Below are 22,376 nucleotides of genomic sequence, written 5' to 3'. Positions count from 1 at the left end.
GCTGCTCTACCAGATGACCAGACATCAATGTAGAAATACTAGAAATACAAAAACCCAAGAAAATACACCACTCCCTAAAGAATGCAGTAATTCTCAAATACCAGACCCTATAGAACAGGAAACCCTTGAAATGGACAGGAATTCTGAGCCACATTCTTGAGGAAACTCATTGAGATATAAGGAGACTCAGTTAGACAATATAATGAAATGAGATAAAAAAAATCCAGGATATGAAGAAGGAAATTTACAAAGACATTAATACCTTAAAAAGAATACAGCAGAGCTCATGGAACTGAAAGATTCACTCAGTGAATTAAAAAGCACAACCAGTAGCTTAAGCATCAGGCTAGAATAAGCAGAAGAAAGAATTTCTTATCTTGAGGATAGTCTTTTAGAAGTAACCCAGGCAGAAACAAAAAAAGGAAAAAAGAATTTTAAAAAATGAAGACAATCTAAGAGAGCTAGCAATCAACCTTAAGTGCACAAACATTTGAATCATGGATGTTTCAGAAAGAGAGAAGAAAGGAAAAGTAACAGAAAACCTATTAAACAAAATAGTATTGGAAACTTTCCCAGGTATAGGGAGAGACATGGCCCTTCAGATCCTGGAGACTCAAAGATCCCCAAACAGATTCAACCCAAAATGATCCTGTCCAAGACACATTATAGTCGAACTGGCAAATCTCAAAGACAAAGAGAGAATCTTAAATGAAGCAGGAGAAAAGTGTCAAGTCACATATAAGGGAGCTGCTATCAGACTAACAGCAGACTTCTCAACAGAAACTCTATAGGCCAGAAGAAAATGGGATGCTACAATGAAAACACTAGAAGAAAAAAACTTCCAGTCAAGAATACTATACCCAGCAAGGCTGTCCTTCAGAAATGAAGTAGAAACCACCACCACATGACCAGCCCCACAAGAAATCCTCAAGGAAATCCTACAGCCAGAATCCAAAAAATGATAATCACTAACATGAATATACAAGAAAAAACAAAACCCACTGGTAGAACAGAAATGCAAATGAGAAAGAGAAAGAAACTAAATCTTGCCACTGCAAAAAACCACAATGACAATGTAATAATGTCCCTGCTCTATTTCTGATTTTTGTAATTTTGGTCTTATCTCTTTTTTTCTTGGTCAACGTAGATAAAGGTTTGTAAATTTTGTTGATCTTTTTAAAGAATCAACTTTTGGTTTTGTTGATTTTCTCTATTTATTTTTAATTCCCTATTTCATATATTTCTCTTATAATCTTTGTGATTTCCTTCTTATATTTGCTTTTGGTTTACTTTGGTCTTCTTTTTCTATATTCTTAAGGTAGAAGTTTACATTACTGATTTGAGATTTTTCTTTTTTTAATATAGGTGTTTATAAGCATTAATTTCCACCTAAGCAAAAATAAATAAATCAATTAAAGCATATTTTATTTGATACTAAAAAATACATGCTATGGGTGATTTACTCTTTCTTCCTATTTATTGGACATTTAGGATCTCTTCAGTAAAATATTTTAAATACATGAAGGAAAATATATCCTTTATTGGTATCCTAAGCTGTTAATCTTTTGTTATATGAATAATCATCTTCTAGTTCATATTTTTAATATATATCTGTTTTAATATTACTGTTCAATTTTCATTAAGTGAATTATGACAAAAGTATATTATGTGATTAAATTGTAACATTCATTGCCCCCCAAAAAAAATCAGAGAGAGAGTCCTATTTTAATTCTTAATGAAAAGGTATGACTTCATATCTGTGACCTGTTTCTAAATAGGGAGAAAGTTTGGTTGTTTTCTTCTGAAAGCAATATGAATCATTATTTTGGCAAATAATGATTCCTATTTCCTCAAAAATAAAAGAAAATAATTAAAAAGCAAAACCCCGTAATGATGCTTAGTCTTAACTCAAAACAGTCACAAACAGTATGAGGAGAGAGTCATTCCAAAGTTAGCAACTACATTTAATATAGGGTGATAGGAGCTGTTGCTGATATTGTGTAACTTCTGTAAATATTATATATGTATATTTTACTTTAGAATGCACTTTTTTCCATAAACAATGATAATTATTACAGATAGCAAAACTCAAGATTGTAAAATAGAAATGTGTGTCAGTGTCAAGACAAAAATATCAACTATAACTGTACTTCATATGGCTTCATTTTAAAATAAATGTGATTGACTCCCTTAAAAAATGTTTTTGAAAGAGTAAATCTGGTATCATTATTAAAACAAACAAACAAGAAAACAATGTGGCATCATGGTTAAAAGGAAAAGCTTTGAAGTTTGACAGTATTGGGAATAGATCCTGGCTTCACTACAACCTCTCTGCCTCAGTATCTTGAGCTGTGATGTATGATACTGTTGAACTCATAGGACTGTCAGTAAATTAAATTGTTGTGATTTCAGGATTAAATTGGCTAATATATGTAAACTACTTTGCACACTGCTTGCTACATCCTAAACTCTCAATAAATACTATTAATTGTTGTTATATTCATTCATTAATTAAAAAGCTTTTAATTGACCCTAAGTGTCAGGTACAGGGCCAGATGCTAGGGGATATGATGGTGATGGAGTTTGGATGTGTTGTCCCCTCCAAAACTCATGTGGAAGTTTGATCCCCATTATGGCAATGTTGGAAACTGATTGAGTCATGGGGGCGGATCCCTTATGAATGGATTAGTGCTCTCCCTGGGGTAGGAGGGCGGAGTAATGAGTGAGTTTTCACTCTGTTGGTTCCTGTGAGAGCTTGTTGTTTAAAGGACCCCGGCACGTCCTCTCTCTCTCTCTCTTGCTTCCTCTTGCCATGTGATCTGCTTGTACCCGCCGGCTGCCTGCCACTTTTCTGCCATGAGTAGAAGCAGCCTGAGGCCCGTGCCAGATGCAGCTGTCCCAGAATCGTAAGCCAAATAAACCTCTTTCCTTTATAAATTACCCAGTCTCAGGTATTCTGTTATAGCAACACAAAGTGGACTAAAACAGATGGTTAGCAAACAGTCATGGACTTTGCCCCCTTGGAGCTCATAGTCTTGTGAAGGAGATAGACCTTATGATTACAAACTTGAGTAAGTGTAATGGAGACATAGTACAGAAAACAATAACTCTGAAATCATATAATGTGGAGGCTTGATCTATTTTTGGTGGTAGTGAAGAGACTTTGGGGAGAAATGTGCAGGTTGTGTAGAAGTTAATGAGGCAATGGAGGGGAGGGTTTGGGAGGAGAACATCATATGCAAAGTTCTGAAACAGGAGGAAACAAGGAATATTTAGAAACTAAAAGGGAACCAGGACTGCTAGAACAGAGAAAGAGGAGGAAACAGGGGCCAGAATGTTCAGAGCCTTTTAGTAAATAGTGAGAAGCCGTACGTTATTTTAAGTGCAACAGGAAAACATTGAACAGGAAAATGTATGGATGGTTGTGCATTTAAAAAATATTACTCTAGCTGCTATTAGAGACAAGAGTGAAAGGCCCAAGAAGGCTATATAGGAGGATAAAGTGTTTGTATAAAAATTGATGATAGTTTTTCTAGGATGGTGGCAGTGGGAAGTAAGGCAAGTATGAAAGAGATTTCCTAATTTACTAGGCTGTACCATTATATAGATGCTGTTTACTGCAGGCAGGCAACCCTGGTGCATAGAACTTGAGATGCCCATCTGGTAGTCAAGTGCCATTGTCAGTTAAGCAATTTCTTGATTTTACCATATGTTGTTAACTAGCACTAAGATATATATTTTCATATTTTGATGTTTCTGAAATTGGGCTACATCTTACAATCAGGGCACACCATAATTAAATGACAAGTTCTTTATATTTCTTAGTGGCATGTAAAATGATGTGGTCATCATAGTTTATGTTGTCTTAGCTTCAATAAAATATATTACTTATCAATATTGCTGAAAAGGAAGATGATCACAATGCCAATTAGTAGTCCACAAGTGACTGATGAACCAAAAACTTCTGAACATGACAGAAACTCTAGGATGCTGGTCAGTATGCAACAGGAACCACTGACTCTTAGGGCATCCAGAGTAGTGTAGAAGTGACCAGAAATGGCAACGACTTCATGACCCACCAACCCAGAGCACAAACAGGATGGCTGGGGTGGAAGGAGACAGGAAGTTGCTATCATTACATAAATAGAAGAGAGCATCTGGTGAATGGAAGGCATCATGATAACAGTAATAACTAACACTTAACTAATGCTAACCACTGACTGAATGTTCTTCTAAATACTTATATTAACCTATTTAGTCTTCAGGACAGCCCTACAAATATGGACCCTTTTGCTATGAGGTGGATAGAAGTTAGCTAACTTGCTTCAGGTCACCTAACGTACATGGCAGATCCAGATTCACACCCAAGTAGTGCAGCTCCAGAGCCTCTGCTCTCAGCCCCTGCTGCTGCCTCTCAATGAAGAAAGTTAACCACCTGGTGACCTGGGAATTATACAGAGTCATGAAAGTTCTATCTGGGCTTTTGCCGCAGAACCAGACCTTGACACATAAATCTAAGGTCTTCAGATTTTTACTACATGTATGACCTGTTGAAGAAGGGGTAAAAATAAGCTCTTACTCTTTTGAGTTCCAAGAGTAGTATTACCGCATCTAAATCCAATGTTGACTTAGCAGTGTGTTGAAAGGAAGGTACTCCATAAATAGCAAAAATTATCGATATCAGCCACAAAATTTAAATTCCTGCTTTTATCTTGGGGTAACATATATAATAAAATAGAGATAACATGCTTTACAAGCTATGTTTTTTTAAATGAAACATGCTTATTTGTAATCAACTTTGATATTATGAAGGAAGGTATGATCATTAAAAAACCATGATGCCCTGCTTGTCTGAACTCTTAGGGTCCATTTGCATTACCCAGTGGCAAATGGGCCAGTAGCAAGACTGTGAGCTACAAAGCTTCAATGTTTGTCTAATGCTACAGTTATCACTATATCATGTTATCTTTGCAAATTCAACACTCCTCTGACTTCATGTATTTGTTACTTGGTCTTCAAACAGGATAAGCGAGTAAGAGAAAGTGGCAGCTCTATATTCACCATTATTTAGAGTAGGCATTTTATTTTCCCTGAATTGAAGCATTTGCCATTATGGAAAATAAAACGATTTATTAAAACTAATGAGCATATTCCTATCAAATAATGTTACTAAACATCTTTTCTAAGCTAAAAGTATTAGAAAGATGTAAGGGAGGGGGAGGGGAGAAATGCAATTTGGTCATTTCACACAAACAACTGCTGTTATTCCTAGTTTTTCTCATTTCATTTTTTTTTTCCTTATGGTTTAAAAGAGAGAAACTCTGTTCTATTTTGTTTCCTTATTTTTTGTGTTATAAAAAAACGTTAGGATTGCATTTAGGTTAGCTATGTGATTTTTTTGTGATATAATATTCCATACTTAGCCTCCTTCACAGCTAGAAAAGTCATCTACTGCCTGAGGATCTCCCCTGCTCAACCGCTTGAAGATGACTGGGGTAAAGAAGTAAAGCACGATTTACTTCCCGGCAATGCTTTACAATAGTTCTAGCTTTTTTTTTTTTTTTTCTGTTGATCGATGAGAAAGAGAGATTTAGAATTATCTAGGTGATATATTTAATATCTGTCCACATATCTGAACACATGTGAGGATGTTTTCAGCTTTGGTTTTGTTAGAAGGGAATAATTTTGAACTTTCCATTTTAAAAAAGAAGCAGATACATTCTCTAAGATGTTTAAAGTCATAAGGTGCAATTACATATTTATTAATTCCCAACTCATAGTTTTTATTATTACTAAAATAATACTGGATGAAAACTAATAATGTACTTATCCAGTACTTATACACATGGTTCCATAAACATTTTATATATCTTATATCATTTAGTCCTAGCAATGACCATATTAGGTCAATATTACAACGTGGAGATAAATTGATTTGTTTAATATTTCAGAGCCCATTAATGGTGGTTCAGGTATTAGAACCCAAGTCTGTCTGTATCTGTTAAGGTCCACTCAGGAGACAGAAACTACATAGTAATCTGAGCAAGAAAATTCTCGTATAAAGAATTATTAAGTACAACTGGGATTGCAGTAACTGATTGTTTACTAAGAGATAAAAAGAACTCTAGAGAATTGAGAGCAGATACAGGGAGTGGCTCCTTCCCCTTGTATGAGTCAGAGCACTTAAAGAGCAAATCTTAAAGATGGACACCCACTGGGATCCAGGTCTCCTTGGAAAAGGTGTAGCTATGGCCAAGTGAGTGGTGGAGAAGTTCACTGAGGTGGCATGCTAGTGGAACTCATGGAGAAACCACTCTCTGGGGTTCTGGGGGAAACTGTTTATAGGGAGATGTCACACTGTGGAACTTCCTGGGAGTCTGTTCATGGGAAGGTGATGCACCATGGAACTCTCTAGGAAGCTCCCAGTGGTGGGAGGAGGGTGTTGCCCAATGTGGTGCCAGGAAAACTGCCCAGAAAGTGCCCTGCATGACTAGACACTGTACTGTGTATGGCAGGAGCCTGACAAGAGAAGCACCAGACTGGGAAGAGCCCATTCAACCTCCAGTTCCCTCTATGGACCTCTACATCAATGCTTAAATAGTGCCATATGGCAAGAGAGAAATGTTCTAGTCCCACAAGTGGGACAATGAGGGGTGGATTTGGAGCTTTGAGGCAATAGATTGATACCTGGTATACTGCCCACCAAACAAATCTGTCTTCTTAATTATAATGTCATACTGATGTATAATTACTTTACTAGAAAATGTGACCTTAACAAAATAAAGGAAAATAAGGGGAAAGGAAGGAAGGAAGGAAAATGTAACAGGGTTAAAAATGGAGATTTACATCAGCCTCTCTTTAAAATGTTTCTGGGTAGAGTCACTTTAATTGCTCAGCAGATCACTTTATTGAATTTTAGGACACTGGCTTATCAGCCGTATTGAATTTTAGGACACTGGCTTATCAACCAAAACTGAAATTACAAACCCTTGGAGGACCAAGGGACATAACCAGAGATTTTTTACTCTGCAACTCAAATTATTTTTTAATTCCAATTTTCTTGTTTACCAGTTAATAGAAGTCATGCTCAATTAACAAAGATTTGCTGGCAAATAAGAGCTTAGATATCCAGATCCTAATGACATCACTTATAAACTATGAGATTTGGGCAAGTTATTTAACTTCTCTGGGTCTTATTGTCTTCATGTAAAAGTAAATAATAATAGGATCTGCCTTATAGGTGTGTATGGAAATTAAATATGGTAATATTTTAAAGCACTTGGAACAATTCTTTGCATATTAATAAGTGCTGTATAAATGTTTGTCAAATAAAAATTGTCACAGCATATGCATTTTAATATTTTCTTAAAAACCATAGCCTAGGAATATTAATTCTCTCAATAATTCCAGTTTATGGAATTAGATTTATCAGATTCTGTTGTTTAATGGCAATTTAAAATAAAAATATATGGCTATGCTATAGAATGTATTTTATACATACTGTTCATAGGTTATCTTAATTTTTTCCCCACAGTTTTAAAACTACTGCTTTAAACTGGTAGCATTTGAAGATTGATATTAGTAAAGTTCTTACTCTATAATTTTTTCTAGGAATTATCTGAACAGTAAGATTATTGGTGAAGTAAATTTGAATAAAGAAAACCCATGTTTTCAGTATAACTTTTGGTATTCAAATGGTTAAGTAGTTTTTAATTTTCCTCTCTTCAAAGGAACATGTAAGACATTCTGTACAGTGTCTAACACTAAACATTTTTAACGTTCTCTCTCTTTTTCTTTTCTTTTTTTTTTTTTGCAGATTGCCAAGAAAAATATTCTGAACTAATCAAAAAGTGCAATGCAATTGAAATGTTATTTACGCTGTATCCTCCTCAAGGTGCCCAGGTGCATAATAATACACGACTTAAGTCAACTTGGCTGAGACCCATAGTAAATGGGGAAGAAGGATACAAATATATAGGTAAGATGCTGGACCTTATTTTTCTTATAATAAAGAAGAAATGATCTTTTATCTATGTAACTCTTATTCATCACTTAGATGATGCAGAATGATAGGTAGGCCATATAAAATGTTCTCTATTTTGGGCTTTTGGTGCCTCCATGAGAATAGCAAAAACAGCAATGCTTATTCATTCACCTGTTGATGGACATTTGGGTTGTTTTCACTTTTGAATTACTACAAGTAAAGACCCTGTGAACATTGATATACAGACTATATAGAGGCGTATGTTTTAATTTCTCTTAGCTAAACTATTTTCCATAATGGTCATACTATTTCATATTCCCATTAACAGATATGAGAGTTACTTGTTCCACAGCTATATCAACACTTGGTATAATCAGTCTTTCTCGTTTTAGCCAATTTAAAAGATGTGTACTGGTATCCCATTCTGGTTTTAATTTTCATTTCTCTATTAAATGTGGTGTTCAGCGTCTTTTCATGTATTTGACATTTGTATATCTTCTTTGGTGAAGTGTCTGTTCAGATCTTTTGGCCATGTTTATATTGTTATAATTATTATTATTTAGTTTCAAGAATACTTTGGAGATTATAAATACATGTCCTTTAACATATTCACTCTTATGCTTTGCAAATATTTTCTCCCAGTCTGTGGTTTACATTTTCTTTTAATAGCATCATTTGAAAACCAGAAGTTTTAAATTTTGATGAAGTCCAATTTACCGTGCATTTCTTTATAACTCATATTTTTGCTATTATATCCAAGAAATATTGGCCAGACTTGTGATCACAAAGGTTTTCTTCTAGAAATGTTACAGTTTGAGGTTTTATATTTCAGTATATCATAGTTTTGAGTTATTTTTGTACATGGCTCAAGGTATACATTGAAGTTTTTTTTACACATTGATATTCAAAAATTTTAGCAGTATTTGTTGAAAAGACTATCCTTCTGTGAATTAACGTTGCACTTTTATCAAAAGCAAGTAGACAAAGAAAATATATAGATGGAAAATAAGCACATAAAAAGATCATCAACAGTCATTAGTCATTAGGGAAATGTAAATTAAAACCACAGTGAGATACCACTATTCACCTATTGGAAAAGCTAAACATTTTTTAAAAAATCTAACAATACCAAGTCTGGCAAAGATGTGAAGCACCTGGAACACTCATACATTGCTGGTGGAAATGCAAAAAAGTACAACTGCTTTGGAAATATTTGTCACTTACTTATGAGATTAAATGTATTCTAACCATAAAACCCAGCCATTGTACTCCTAGGAAATTATCCAAGATAAATTAAAGCATCTGTTTATACAAAAACCTATACATGGATGTATGTAGTAGCAGTATTTATAATTGCCAAAATTGGAAGCAGCACAAATATTCTTCAGCTGGTAAATGGATAAACAAAATTTGGTACATCCCTACAATGGAATACCATTCGTTGATAGAAAAGAAGGAATGAACTATTGATATGCACAACAACATGGATAAATTGCAAATGCATCATGTTAAGTGAATGAAGCCGGACTCAAAAGCTATGCATTGGATCATTCCTTTTAAATGACACTTTGGAGAAAGCAAACTATAGGGACAAGCGTCGAGCCTGTGATTGCCATGGCTTAAATAAGTGGTAGGATTCTCCTACAAATAGGCAGCATGAGGGAGTTTTTGGAGTGGAACTGTTTCATGTCTTGATCGTGGTAGTGATTTCACAACTATAAATTAGTCAAAACCCATAGAACTGTACACCAAAAGAAGTGAATTTTACTATACCTAAAATTAAAAAACAAAAGTAAAAAGAGTTTATTTGAAGAGAGTCACAAATTCAGTGTAACTTCGTTAAGGTGGTGCACATGAAGGTATATTTAAGTGCTCAGTTCTCTGATAGAAGGAGAGGGGAAGAAAGAGAAAGAAAATGATGAAGAAGTATCCTCAGTTGAAGGCTTTGTGTTCTCTAAGATGAATCAAAACCCTGGCTGCACTTTACTTTGTCTTTGCAGTTTTCCACCTGCAATTACCAGATTCTAAAGATTTGTATTTGTTGTTTAGAGCTCATTTGCAAACATTTTGTTAAAATGAAACAAATAATAAGGAAATATGCAAGTGGCATTATGTTGTAACTTGAGAACTCTGTCTTCCAAGGTTTCATGCTGATCTTTTTCTTTTTTCTTTGGGGTAAATGACTAGAGCCTTGCATCTGTTTGAATTACAGTTGTTATTAAATTGACTGACAAAAGAGTTGCAGCATTTGCCTTGAAAAAGATTAGTCTATTACAGAAGTGCTTTCTGAACCTGAGTAAGTCCTTAACTATAAACATTTTAGAGAAGATAGCTCTGGGAATTTATTATGTGTTTCAGCATTAATAGTCCACAGTGTAGACACTCCTGTTTATTGATTTCACTCTGTAGATTCAGAAATGTGCCATCAGCAAGAACTGAGGAGTAGTTAATAGAGTTATGAATGCTTTATAAATGGCATGGGTGGCTAACAAACTGTCTAATACTAGGACCATACATTCTCTAAATATATCTAGTATATCCATATTTTTACATCCCATAATACCTGGAACAGTGGCTTGAATGTATCAGAAATGCTACATAAGTCATAATTTCAATTTGCTTAATAAGCACAAAGTATTTCTTCTAAATCATAATTTTATAATCTTTGACCAAGTGAAAACAAGTCTTTAAATTTTTTTCAGGGATATAGTCTTGTCAAACTTATTTTCAGAAAGGCTGTTTTGGAAAGCTAGTCTTTTGACATGTGTTGGATTATCTTTCCTTGGGAGCTGCCTGTCCTCGAGCCCCCATGACCCTCTGGACTGTCACAAATATCCTGAACTTGTTCCTCACCTTCATTAAGCTTTTGTGACCTTGGTTAATTTTCAACCTAGAAGTTGTGGATTATGTTAAGAAACATCTGAGCCCTATAACTGTTGGAAATCTAATGGAGATAACTGGAAGGGGTAGGTTAGCCATTATCTTTCAAGGAAATCATTTAGGGAATACAAATGAATTATTAAATTACTTTCTCAAACCAATGGTCCATTTTAACTGAAATCATATTACTATATTACTGTAAAGTTTCTAATTAGTTCAGATCCTGAGTAATGAGCAAAGACCTCTAGAACTATTACTTCTTTTTCATACATCATTTCTAGCACTTCATATAATAAATTTGACTTACCCTAGTAACATGTGGTTATTCAAATTATGTAATTAATACTGGATCTTGATTTCCTGGCCTAATCACTGTTTTGTTACCTTATAAAAGTACAAGGTATATTTTTTATGTCATTCAGTTTGTTCCACTGCCTTTAGGCAAGACTTGAGGTACATTAAACAAATGAGAACCTATCCCAGTTTTAGACTCCAGTAATTACACATTTGTCCTTGAGAGTCAAGTCTGATGTTTTATTATCTCTTTTTCAGAATTTTCTACTTTGCAATGTAAGACTTTCTCTTCTTATATACCCTTTATTGCAGTTGTAACTTTTTCATTATCCACAAAATAAAGCTATGTATAGATTATTATGACCCTTTCTCTTTTCCAAAATAGGCCGTTTAAATATTCCTCAGAAGCCCTTCTAATAATTTGTGATGTCTTTTGGCAGTTCTCTCTAAACATTTTTCCAAATTTTCTCATTTTCTTTAAGTGATGGGGTTCAGAAGAAGACATAATAATCCAATACATTTCTGATTTTTTTGTGAATATAATCTCAGCTACTACTAGTTGTGCTTATATTTTTGCACTTTTAAAATGACTTTTTAAATACACATCCCAGCATTTACTTGGACTTCTACCCATAATTTTTGTCTCCTTTTTTTGTCATATTTTGTTGTAACCATTTGATACGTGTGCAATTTATTTTGCCTTCTTAAGTTCGCTATCCTGCCTTGTCCTGGTTTTCCTTTACTCATTTAGAATACAGATATTTATGGCTCTTGTCAAAACTAAGCTGAATTTTGAACCCATTCTTTGAAATGTTCTGTAGTATTAATTATTGTAAAATGAAAAACTCAAATTCTGATTTGAAAGGAACTCTGTATATTTATGTCATTTGTATCTGTTCAAGTACAATATCATGCTTTGCGCACAGAGTATCTGCTTGTTTGAGGAAACAAATGTAGTCACAAATGTAGACTTACCAACTATATACTGCCAGCAGCCTCCACTTTCGTGTTCTCTAATGTTCCTTTGGTTTCTTTGTTAATGGCAAATGATGTGCATGTGTTTTCATGGTAAATATAATTGCTGATGGAAAAAATGTTGTATTTTTACATGGTTCAGTTGGTTAAAACTTTTAACACTCAGTATACGCAGAGGAATCATCCAAGATAAAGATAAAAAATGAATGCTATATTGTATCTGGTTAAAGTTTTTCAACTATGCTCAAGCTGTTAAAAATTTTTGAGGGCAATGAATTAGGTCTTCTTCATTTAAAGGAATGAGTGTGCTCTGTGTGAATTCCATTTATCCTTGGACTTCAGTGATAAAATCAGAGATGTGTCTCCTACCTCCCAAATCCAATTTCACCAAGCAGGTTGAAAGCATTTGAAGAAGATGACATTAAGATGGCATCAGGTCTATATGATAAAGGAAATGTGAATTGCACATTTATGATAATCTACCAAACAACACTTCACTGTTTAACTTTGTAAAATAAAAATTGGAGGATTTATGTTTCATCACAAATTCTATATCTATTTAATAAGTATTAACTGAGTGCCTACTATATACTTGGCAATAAAGATTGAGAAATAAGTTAACTCCCTGCCCTAGAAATGTTCACATTCTAGCAGACACAAAGCACTATCAGAATTTTGGCTTAAGTAGGCCTAGAGAGTACTATTGGTCCACGGGTCAAATAGAATGCTAGCAAATGAGGAACTTTAAAAAAATCTTGGAGGAACATCTAGAAATGACACCAACACTTCTGCTGTATCCTGTTGGTAACACAGGTCAACTCTGCCTGATACCATGTGAGAGGGAAATACACAAGAGCACGAATATCAGAAGCACATCACTGAGGCCATCTTGGAGGCAGCTAACACCCTTCCCAAAAACGCTATGTAACATCAATGGTCTGCTCTGCTCAGAGAGACTGTGTAGGGAGTTCTGTGGGTTAAGCACAGTCTCTCTGAGCAAAGCAGATTGTTGATCTTATATAGGGTTTTTGGGAAGAGTGGTGGCCATCTCCAAGATGGCCTCAGTGATGTGCTTCTGATATTTATGCTCTTGTGTATTTCCCTCTCACACTGTATCAGGGTTGGCCTGTGTTACCAACAGAATGCAGCAGGAGTGATAGAATATCACTTCTGAGACTAGATCATAAAAGATTTTCTGACTTCTGCCTCACTCTCTCTTGGAGAAGCTGCCCCGAGGAAAGCCAGCTGCCAAGTCATTAGGACACTCCAGCAGCCCTCTTAAGAGGGCTGCGTGATGATGCACTGAGACCTTCTGCCTACAGCTAGTGAGGCCCTGAGGTCTGTGTCAGTAACACAATGTGGAAGTGGAGCCTCCAGCCCCAGTCAATCCTTTAGATGACTACAGTTCCACTGGGAGCATGGTTGCAATCTCACGAGAGACCCTGAGCCTGAAACACCCAGTGAAGTCACTCCAGATTCCTAACTCTTGGAAAATGTGTGAGATGAATGTCTGTTGTTTTAAGCTTCCAGTTTGGAGGCAATTCCTTATGAAGCTGTGGATAACTGATGCAGAAAACATGCAAGTCGGTGATTAGTGGCTTCTAGCTGTGGGAGTAAAGTGACACAGGACTCTGAGTGTGCTGGGTTGCTGATTGGCTTTCAGAAATGCGTTACTGAAGTGAGACTTCCTACATAAATGCTTAGGCTGACTAGACTAGAAAACCTAATGAAATGGTCATATGCTTGCAGCGTATCACATAGATACACCATAAATGTGACAGTTACAAATGTAGACTGAGAAAGGTGTTTTGTAATGTTAGCTCAAACACTTTAAGAAGTACTGATTTTGAGGGTTTTAATTTTCAAAATGATGAACAACTTTTGATAAGTTCTGAATCAGACAGAACATGGTGTTCTTATGTCTTATGTTGTGTTTGTATTCCTGAAAAACTTGGTGTATATAATAACAGTGCTAAAAAAAAAAAAAAAAGCTTTGTGCTCATGTGTAAGATAAAGTTGAGTTCTATGCTCAGATAAGTATAAACAAAATTTTCTCACATAAGGGTATAGCAGAATATTTGAAATGTGTTTACAATATGGGATGTATTTTGTGGTGCAAGACTGTTCCATTTATTGAAGTATATAGTGTATCCTAGACCCCTATCCAATAAAAGCTATTTGATCCCTCCAGACTATTACAACTACCAACACACATACTCAAAATTTCAAAATGCCTCCTAAGAGAGCTCCCATGCTGGAGAGGTTCTCTGTGTCAAAAATAAATATATAAATAATTGTGTTTACACACACACACAGAGACATATTTTGAAGTCATATAATAATTATCAAAGAAACACATATCACATTTTAAAATTGAAAATTAATTATAACTTGAGTTTGTTGACCAAGAGGTAAACAGGGTTAAAAAGATTGTAGTGATGATTAATTTCATGTTTCAACTTGATTGAGCTAAGGGATACCCAGATAGCTAGTAAAACATCATTTCTAGGTGTGTCTGGACAGTGGTTTCAGAAAAGAGTAACATTTGAATTAGTAGAGTCAGTAAAGAAGATCTCCCTCAACAATGCGGGTGGACATCATCCAATCCAGTGAGGGCCTGAATAGAACAAAAAGGTGGAGAAAGGGTGAATTCCCTCTCTCTGCTTGAGCTGGGACATCCATCATCTCCTACCTTAGTCATTGCTGCTCCTGGTTCTTGAGAATTCAGACTTGAACCAGGACTTATAGCTGTAAATCTCACAGTTCTTCAGCTTTCAGACTCAGAAATTGGGACTTAACACTATTGGCTCTTGAGTTCTCCAGCTTTGGGCTTTGGACTGCACAATCAGCTTCTCTGGGCCTCCAGCTTGCAGATGGCAGATTATAGGATGTCTAAGTCTCCCTGATGTCATGAGCCAGTCCTTTATGATACATCTCGTTAAATATGTCTATATACGTTCTATTGGTTCTGTTCCTCTGGAGCACCGAAACTAATACAATTGCTATGATGATAAAACAGTATCATTAATGTAAAGTTAATATTTATTTACTTCATAATCTTATAAGACTCAGAGCTATTTTATGTGCATTTTCTTATTTTATTTTCATAATATATATGATAGATTTTATTGTAGAACTCATTTTACAGAGGAAGATATCATGTCTTAGGGAGGTTAAATAACCTGCTGGAGGTCATGTAGCTATTGGGTGGTGTAAGCAGGATTCCAGGTCAGAATTCTGATCCTAGAGCAAACAGTTTACTCTGTACTGCAGTAAATGTGGTGATTCATTTTAATGGAAATAATCTTGAATAATCCAGAAAATATTAAATTATGATCAATTTATTCTTTTGGAATTCAGTGAAGGGTTTATAATAATTTATCTTAAAATAATAATGCATATAGATTTATTTATAAGGATGGTAATTATATCACTGTAATTATAACAAATGTTGAAACAATGTAAATTCCCAGTAATAGGAAATGGTTAAATAAATCATGATTTATAAATAAGATGGAATTCTGTGTGGCCATTAAAATTATGTTACTAAATGTTTCTTATAGGAAAATATGCAAAATACATTTTTAATGAAAAACATTGCAGAATAGCAGGATGCATAATATACTCACATAGTTACATAAAATGAACACACGAATATACAAATTTTAATCTCTAGATTGTATGAATCCAGTGAACTTTATTAACTATTTTAGTGTGGCTGAATTTTCTAATTTTTCTATGTACTCTACACATTTTGATGTACACAATAATAATAATAATAAAAGATTAGGGACTTGAAAAATATCATTCTGAACCTCCATATGTATGCCATGTTTTTGAACTTAAAAATCAAAAAGCTTCATCTATTTTTACATTTTCTTTATTGATAAATTTACCTTTATATTATTTATTTAGAGTTTGCTATTTTAAACTATAGTGAAAAGAATATTTGTCATGTGAAAATAAAACATAGCATTTCAAAAAAAGGAGAAATGAATAAAGCCATTTTATAATTTAATGTATTGAAATTACTTTCGTTTGATCTCTGGATTTCTTCAAAGATTATTGTAAAACCATTTGGCTATAATATGGTATGGCATAGTTCTTCAACATTTAAATTTTTTTACTTAATAAATAAAATTTAAATTAACCGTTATGGAATCAAAAATCCAAGGTGAGATAAGAGCATTATTGAGTCACTCCACAAATATTTATTGAGTGGTCTGTTTTCAATACTCTATGGTAGACATGAGGAGGATTCAAGGGTAAATAAAACATCTTCCCTGTCATGTGTTTGTGGTTTAGGCTGGGGAAATGATACATATACATAATTAACTACAATAAAGGATATGAAATGATGAGTGATGTAAAACAAGCACATATAGCGTGCTCCGTGGCTCTGCTAAACAGTCTTGAGAGGCAGGACCAGGAAAGGGCTTTGCAAGAGAAAGGAGCATATTCCACACTCACAGGAAGAGTCACCTCAATTAAGACATTCAGAGTAGGCATAACCAGCCCTTCCAAGATAATAATTAAAAATAGCGCACTTGTTTGCTAGGAAGTAAACACTACTTCATTATACAGTGATCAACTATAATGTCCTATGCATTGACATTTCCATGTATCAATTTAATACACAATGGATTACAGCAAATTTATAAAATTGTATAAAGGAAAATATTACTGAGAGCTTACTCTCTCTAGTATTTACTTTTTATTCTTTTAGCATAGTTTCTTTCTTTTTTATAAAACTATTCATAACTATAGAATATTTAAGCCTTGGAAGTGATATGGAATGGCATTTTTGCCCAACTCCCTTTTTATTTTCACAGAGAATTGGTTAAGATGTATTAGTAAAGTATCATTTGAATAGAAGGCCTGAGGGCACAGAGGCTAAGTGGTTTGTTCAGGAATATGTCCTTAATTATAACTATGCTGATGATTCAAGTTCAGGCCTCATTAGGCCTGTACTCCCCAACCCCACCCACCCTCCAACACACATGCTTCCTTCCCAAAACATCCTGGCTTCTTATGAAAAATAATTTCTCTGGAAAAAAGTAAGCATCACATTTGTTTATGTAGTGCTTAGTTTTCTCTTTTTGCCCCCAAGCTTAAAATTTGGCTGCTGGTTTTATTCTTTGAATATTTTCTGAAGAAAAAACAGAAAGAAATACAACCCGCTCCCCCTACTGCTTTGTCTTGGGAGTGGAGGTGAGGCAAAGGCCTGTGGACGAGGGCATCCCCGCCCTGCAAAATCTCGTATTGCCTGTGAGCACACTGAATTTCAGCCTCTTTGGAAAGGTCTGATACGCATTTCTGGCCTCTCAAATCTTGCTTTGCATGCCTATTTTAAGCTCAATTCCATTCCTTTTCTAACTACACATATTAACTAGTAGGAAATAGCACTTCTTCTTGAAATCTCACATAAAACAAAAACCGATCCTTATTAGATATAAACTTTGTTTCAGCTGAAAATTATTTAATATCCCTAGGGGAGAATGATGACTTTCCCACCCAAGATTGCAGCATAATGAAGTAAAAATGTTTTCACAATACTTTGGAATTTTTATAATTGTCTTCTGTATTATTTGACTGTCAGTTAAATTAGAACATTTGATAATTGTAGGGAGTTGATAAGACTTTCTATTAAAGGTATGTCATTATGTTAATCTCAATTCAAATATAGTTTGCCTGAATCCTATTTTGATTATATAATATTAGAATAAATTAACCTGTTAAATAAGCTTACCTGGAGGGCATAGAACATTTTAAATGACTTTAACATTAATTTAAACAAGTATATAAATCTTATACTAAAATCATACTTTTCTTTCCTCCTTAAAGCCTTTAATATTTGGAGCATAGATGTTTCTAAATAAATATAGATATCCTAGACTTAAAATTAGCCAATGAAATAAAATTTAGCTTTTACTGTTAGCATATTGTGGGAAAATGGCAGCAAATAATGAACACACAAAAAATGTAGAGGCTTCCAGGTTTCATTTGGTATGCAGACACCTGAATACTGGAATTATTTAATAAGTAAATTGACAGCTGCTTGTATCAAACACTTATAATTTTATAAAAAGTAATATATTTTTGTAGCATGTTGCAAATAATAGAGGTCTTCCAACAATTTTAACCTTGCTTCTTTTATTTATGGATGGAAAGACCCAGTGACCTTCATTACTATATATCTGTTTTATTTATTTATGTCACTTATATACTATCCCTTTTTTTTTCTTTTGGTGGTATGGCTTGCTTTCTCTTTCCAGATTAAGTTTGACTGATATTTGTGCAAAAGGTAAACTATTCCATTCTCAACCCATTTGAAGGAAAGTTTCAAAACTTCATTTGTTTATATATTCATTCATTCAGTGGATATTCTGAAGTGTGTACTATGATACTATGTACCTGTAACAATGTAGAGACATAAAAGAATCATAGAAACACTGGCCATTGAGTAGACTTCTTACTAGCCAAAATTCAGGTGGACTTTTAAAGACTCCTGAATTATAAAATATGCAAAGCATATACTACTTTGGCACTATCAAACATTTGTGCTGTTCACAATTATGCATATTAACCTCCATCTGACAAGCTAATGGGCACCTACTGGAGATTTAAGAGTAAAATTTAAAGGCAGAGGGAAAAGTATGGCAGAAATGGGTGGCAGAAGAATTTTATAGTAGATTCTGGTGCCTCTCTATACATTGTCATAAGTACAGGCAGAAGTCAAGAGAACATTTCCTATCTTTTAAAAATAATTGCTATATAATGTACAACCTATATATGTTAGGAGTAAAGCAGTTCTTTTACATTGTAGAACACACCCAAATGTGTTCTTAAATATAAATTCACTGTTTTAGAATAACCTAAGTACTACGGTTTCAGTTTTCAGTTTGAGGTTAATTGCAATCCTTTAAAGTCAAAGCAAGTCAACGTCTGTTTAGTGAACAAGGAACTGTGCTCCAGACAGTATATTATTAGAAAACAAAAAGAAAAATAATTAAGACCCACATGTATTGAATACTTCCTATATGCAAAGCACAGTGATAAATGATTTACTTGAATTTATTTAAGTAATTTTATTTAATCCCCATAGAAACTCAATGGGCTGGGTATCATAAGAACACTGAGTCATAAAGAGGCAATATACTTAACATGCTTAGCTAGAAAATGGTGGAGTTATGACATGAAAGCAGGGCATTCTGAATTAGCTCAACATTTTGAAACATTTAAAATAGTATAGGATATTAAACATTAAACCTATAAAAAATGAAGCAGAGTAAAAGATTCAAACTCTATTTCAGAAGCAAGGCAAACACTTATACACAATCATTTGGATGGCTTATATATATAGTAAATAGGTATAATACTTTTATTAGTTTTTTTAGATTGTGATAAAAAAAATTTGGGGGGGAGAAGGAGAGAAATTGGTTCTTATGGACCAACATCAGTGACCAATATTGACATTTTATTGATTTTTTTCTTTAAGAAGAATGCAATATGTTCTTGTTACCAAAAGCTATTTAAAATTAGAAAACATAAAGAAGAAAATCTATTCATTTACTCAGCAAATATTTATCGAGTGCTTCAGATCACCTATAAACTACACCACCAAGAGATAACTACCATTAATTTTGCATTGTATTTTCTTATTTTTTTTTTTTTTGTAACATACTGGTAATCATAGGAAATATAAAAATTATATACACATGAAGATTTTTAAATCAATTTCTCTGATTATTAAAATAGCACATGCTCATTATAAAAAATAATAGAAAATGGAAAATGTAAATAAAAGTAAATTCAAAAAAATAACTTAGAATATCTACCTCCTAAAAAAAAATCTCTGTTTATTTTTGTGTATATTTTATTAATTGTATAATGAATTATTAGACATTTCATTGACTGTATATGTTAATAAAATTAAACACTCCTTTTTGTATATTTTTATCATAACTGACTCAGAAATATTCAGTCTGGATGGAAGATGATAATGAAGAAGAAGATGGAAAGATACTGTTAGCTAAGGAAAGGTTTAGTAATCTTTCTTGATTGAATAATTGAGTGATTTGGGTCATTCAACATGAGTCTAACAGATGCAGAAGAGCATCAATCACAATTTTTGTAAGGAAAATGGCCAATCTGTTTCTTTATGCTCCTCTGCTTTTGTTCAAGGAAAAAAAAAAAAAAAAAAAAACTTTAGTAATACTCCCAGCAGAATATCCAACTGTCTAAATAGTTTACCCACTTATAGGAGTTCTAGAAGATAACAGAACCAATCATTGCTTGTGCTGGGCTTGAGTGTATACAGGTAATGAGCCCCATTCATCCCACAAACCCAAATTGCTATTGATAAACTCCTACAATCTTCAGTTTACTAGTTCTATAAACTTCAATGTGCCTTCAATAAAAAACAAAGCAAAAAGGAAATAGGGAATACTTCCCTGGTGTTTGTCATCTAAACATAATATACCAACTATCTTGGAATAGTCTAGCTTAAAGGGCAAATCACTAAAGAAGAGACAGAAAAGTGTGTCTTTCTCTTGTATAGCAGAGAAGGGATGGCTCAATTGTACAACTTTAATATTAAGATATGGACTTTGAATCTAGAAGGTTTTATGTACCAGTCTTTGACACACCCATCAAAAGTGTCCACCATGTATGATAAAGTGTGTTTCTAATTCAGTCACATTAGAAGATCACTAAATTAAATTCCTGTGGACTTAAGCTAACAGGATGAGGTGATACCTAAAAGTATCTTCAGATAGTTCTAGATCCAGTAGAGCCAAAGTGCCCAGGACAAGCATGCTTGAGGTGCTAAGTCCCACTGTCATGTTAACTGCACCACAGTTTGCAGTTCTGATGTGACATGAGGAAATCAACACCCATGTGCATGGAGATGAAGCATATAGAAAGACATCTCCAGGGAACCTCTCCTCCACGTTTTAGGGAGAGTCCTAAAGGATCTCACTAATCATCAGCCTTGCAAGAAATTTCATCTAAATTGTGGGTTAAAGGATGTGGCACAAGAAACACACTTCCTGAGACTGGGAGAGCAGCCAAGACAGAAATGCTGACAAGGGAAGTAGTGCATCGCAAAGTCAGCGTAGTCTGCACAGGTGTTCTGACAACACGTGCTCCAATGGGGTCCTTGCGTGTGGGCTCCAAACTTAATAAAAAACCTATTGTGTGCAAATTTTCCATTCTTGGATTAGTTTTGATTAGTCTCTCCATCTGCTGAAGTATGTTTAAAATAATCAGAAAATTATTGAAGTCTTTGCATACCTGTGAAAGTTTTTCTGTTCCCTTTATATAACTAGAAAGCATATAAGATTCTTGGGCCAAAATTGTTTCTCCCTAAAGCTTATAGCAATTCCTCAGTAATCTTATATATTTAGACCATGTTTAACAGACATAAAAAAATGCAGAGGCTAGCATAGAGAACCTCCTCATCCAGCTTCCTCAGCTGTCAGCATTTCCAGTGCTCCAAGCATTCCTTGCTCTTTCCGTTCTTCCATTCTTGTTCAAGTTCCAGGGCCTCCAGTTTGGATCACTGAAACTCTCCTCATAATCTTCATCTTGACTACCTAGTCTGTTCTCCCCACAAAGTCAGGGTGGTTTAACTATGTAAATCAGATCATGCCATTCCCCTGCCTAAAATATCCTAACGTCTTTTTATTAAATTCAAAAATCCAGGATACTCGTCATGGCCTCAGAGGCCTCTCTCTCTGTTCCAGGCTCTCCTCTCTCATCTCTACTACCCCATTCACTCTGTGCTCAATGGTCTCCTTTCTTTTGTTCAACTCCGTGAAGATAATGCCACATTAAGGCCTTTACACTCTCTGGTTTGTCATTCTATGAAGCTCTGCTCCTAGATCTTTGCAAAACTGGTTTTTCTTGATATTTAGGTCTCAGTTCAGATGTCACCTTTGCTAACCACCCAATCAAAAGTGTCCCACCTGATGCCCTCCAGTCCTTCTCTCAAGTACGACAAGTTGCTTTGTTTTCATCTTGGCTGTCATCACCATCTAAAATAATATTATTTCTCTGCTCATGAACTAACTCTTACCTCAAGAACTATAGCTCCATGACAACTGGAATTGTGTCCATATGTTCACAGCTGTGACCTTGACCTCAAGCCAAGTGGTTCTTGTTCCTGCTATGCGTTAGTATCACCTGGACACCGCTGACTAATAGGATTTCAGGTGGGGCCTATGCATCATTTATTTTCTTC

General features: G+C 34.5%; 1 protein-coding gene across 1 annotated transcript in view; it reads left to right on the top strand.

Annotated features, from left to right (window-relative positions):
- Nucleotides 1-10,058, top strand: part of IQCM (IQ motif containing M) — a 280,795-nt gene extending 270,737 nt beyond the window's left edge. Inside the window, exons 12-13 of the mRNA XM_063107487.1 lie at nt 7,817-7,978; nt 9,985-10,058. Of these exons, the coding sequence (XP_062963557.1) occupies nt 7,817-7,978; nt 9,985-10,058 (236 nt within the window). The remainder of the gene's footprint in view (nt 1-7,816; nt 7,979-9,984) is intronic.
- Nucleotides 10,059-22,376: the final 12,318 nt, after the last annotated feature.

Source organism: Cynocephalus volans, chromosome 9 (assembly GCF_027409185.1).
Source record: "Cynocephalus volans isolate mCynVol1 chromosome 9, mCynVol1.pri, whole genome shotgun sequence".
Lineage (NCBI taxonomy): Eukaryota > Metazoa > Chordata > Mammalia > Dermoptera > Cynocephalidae > Cynocephalus > Cynocephalus volans.
Note: the sequence above shows the minus strand (reverse complement) of the source record. Positions and strands in the feature narration are given on the sequence as shown.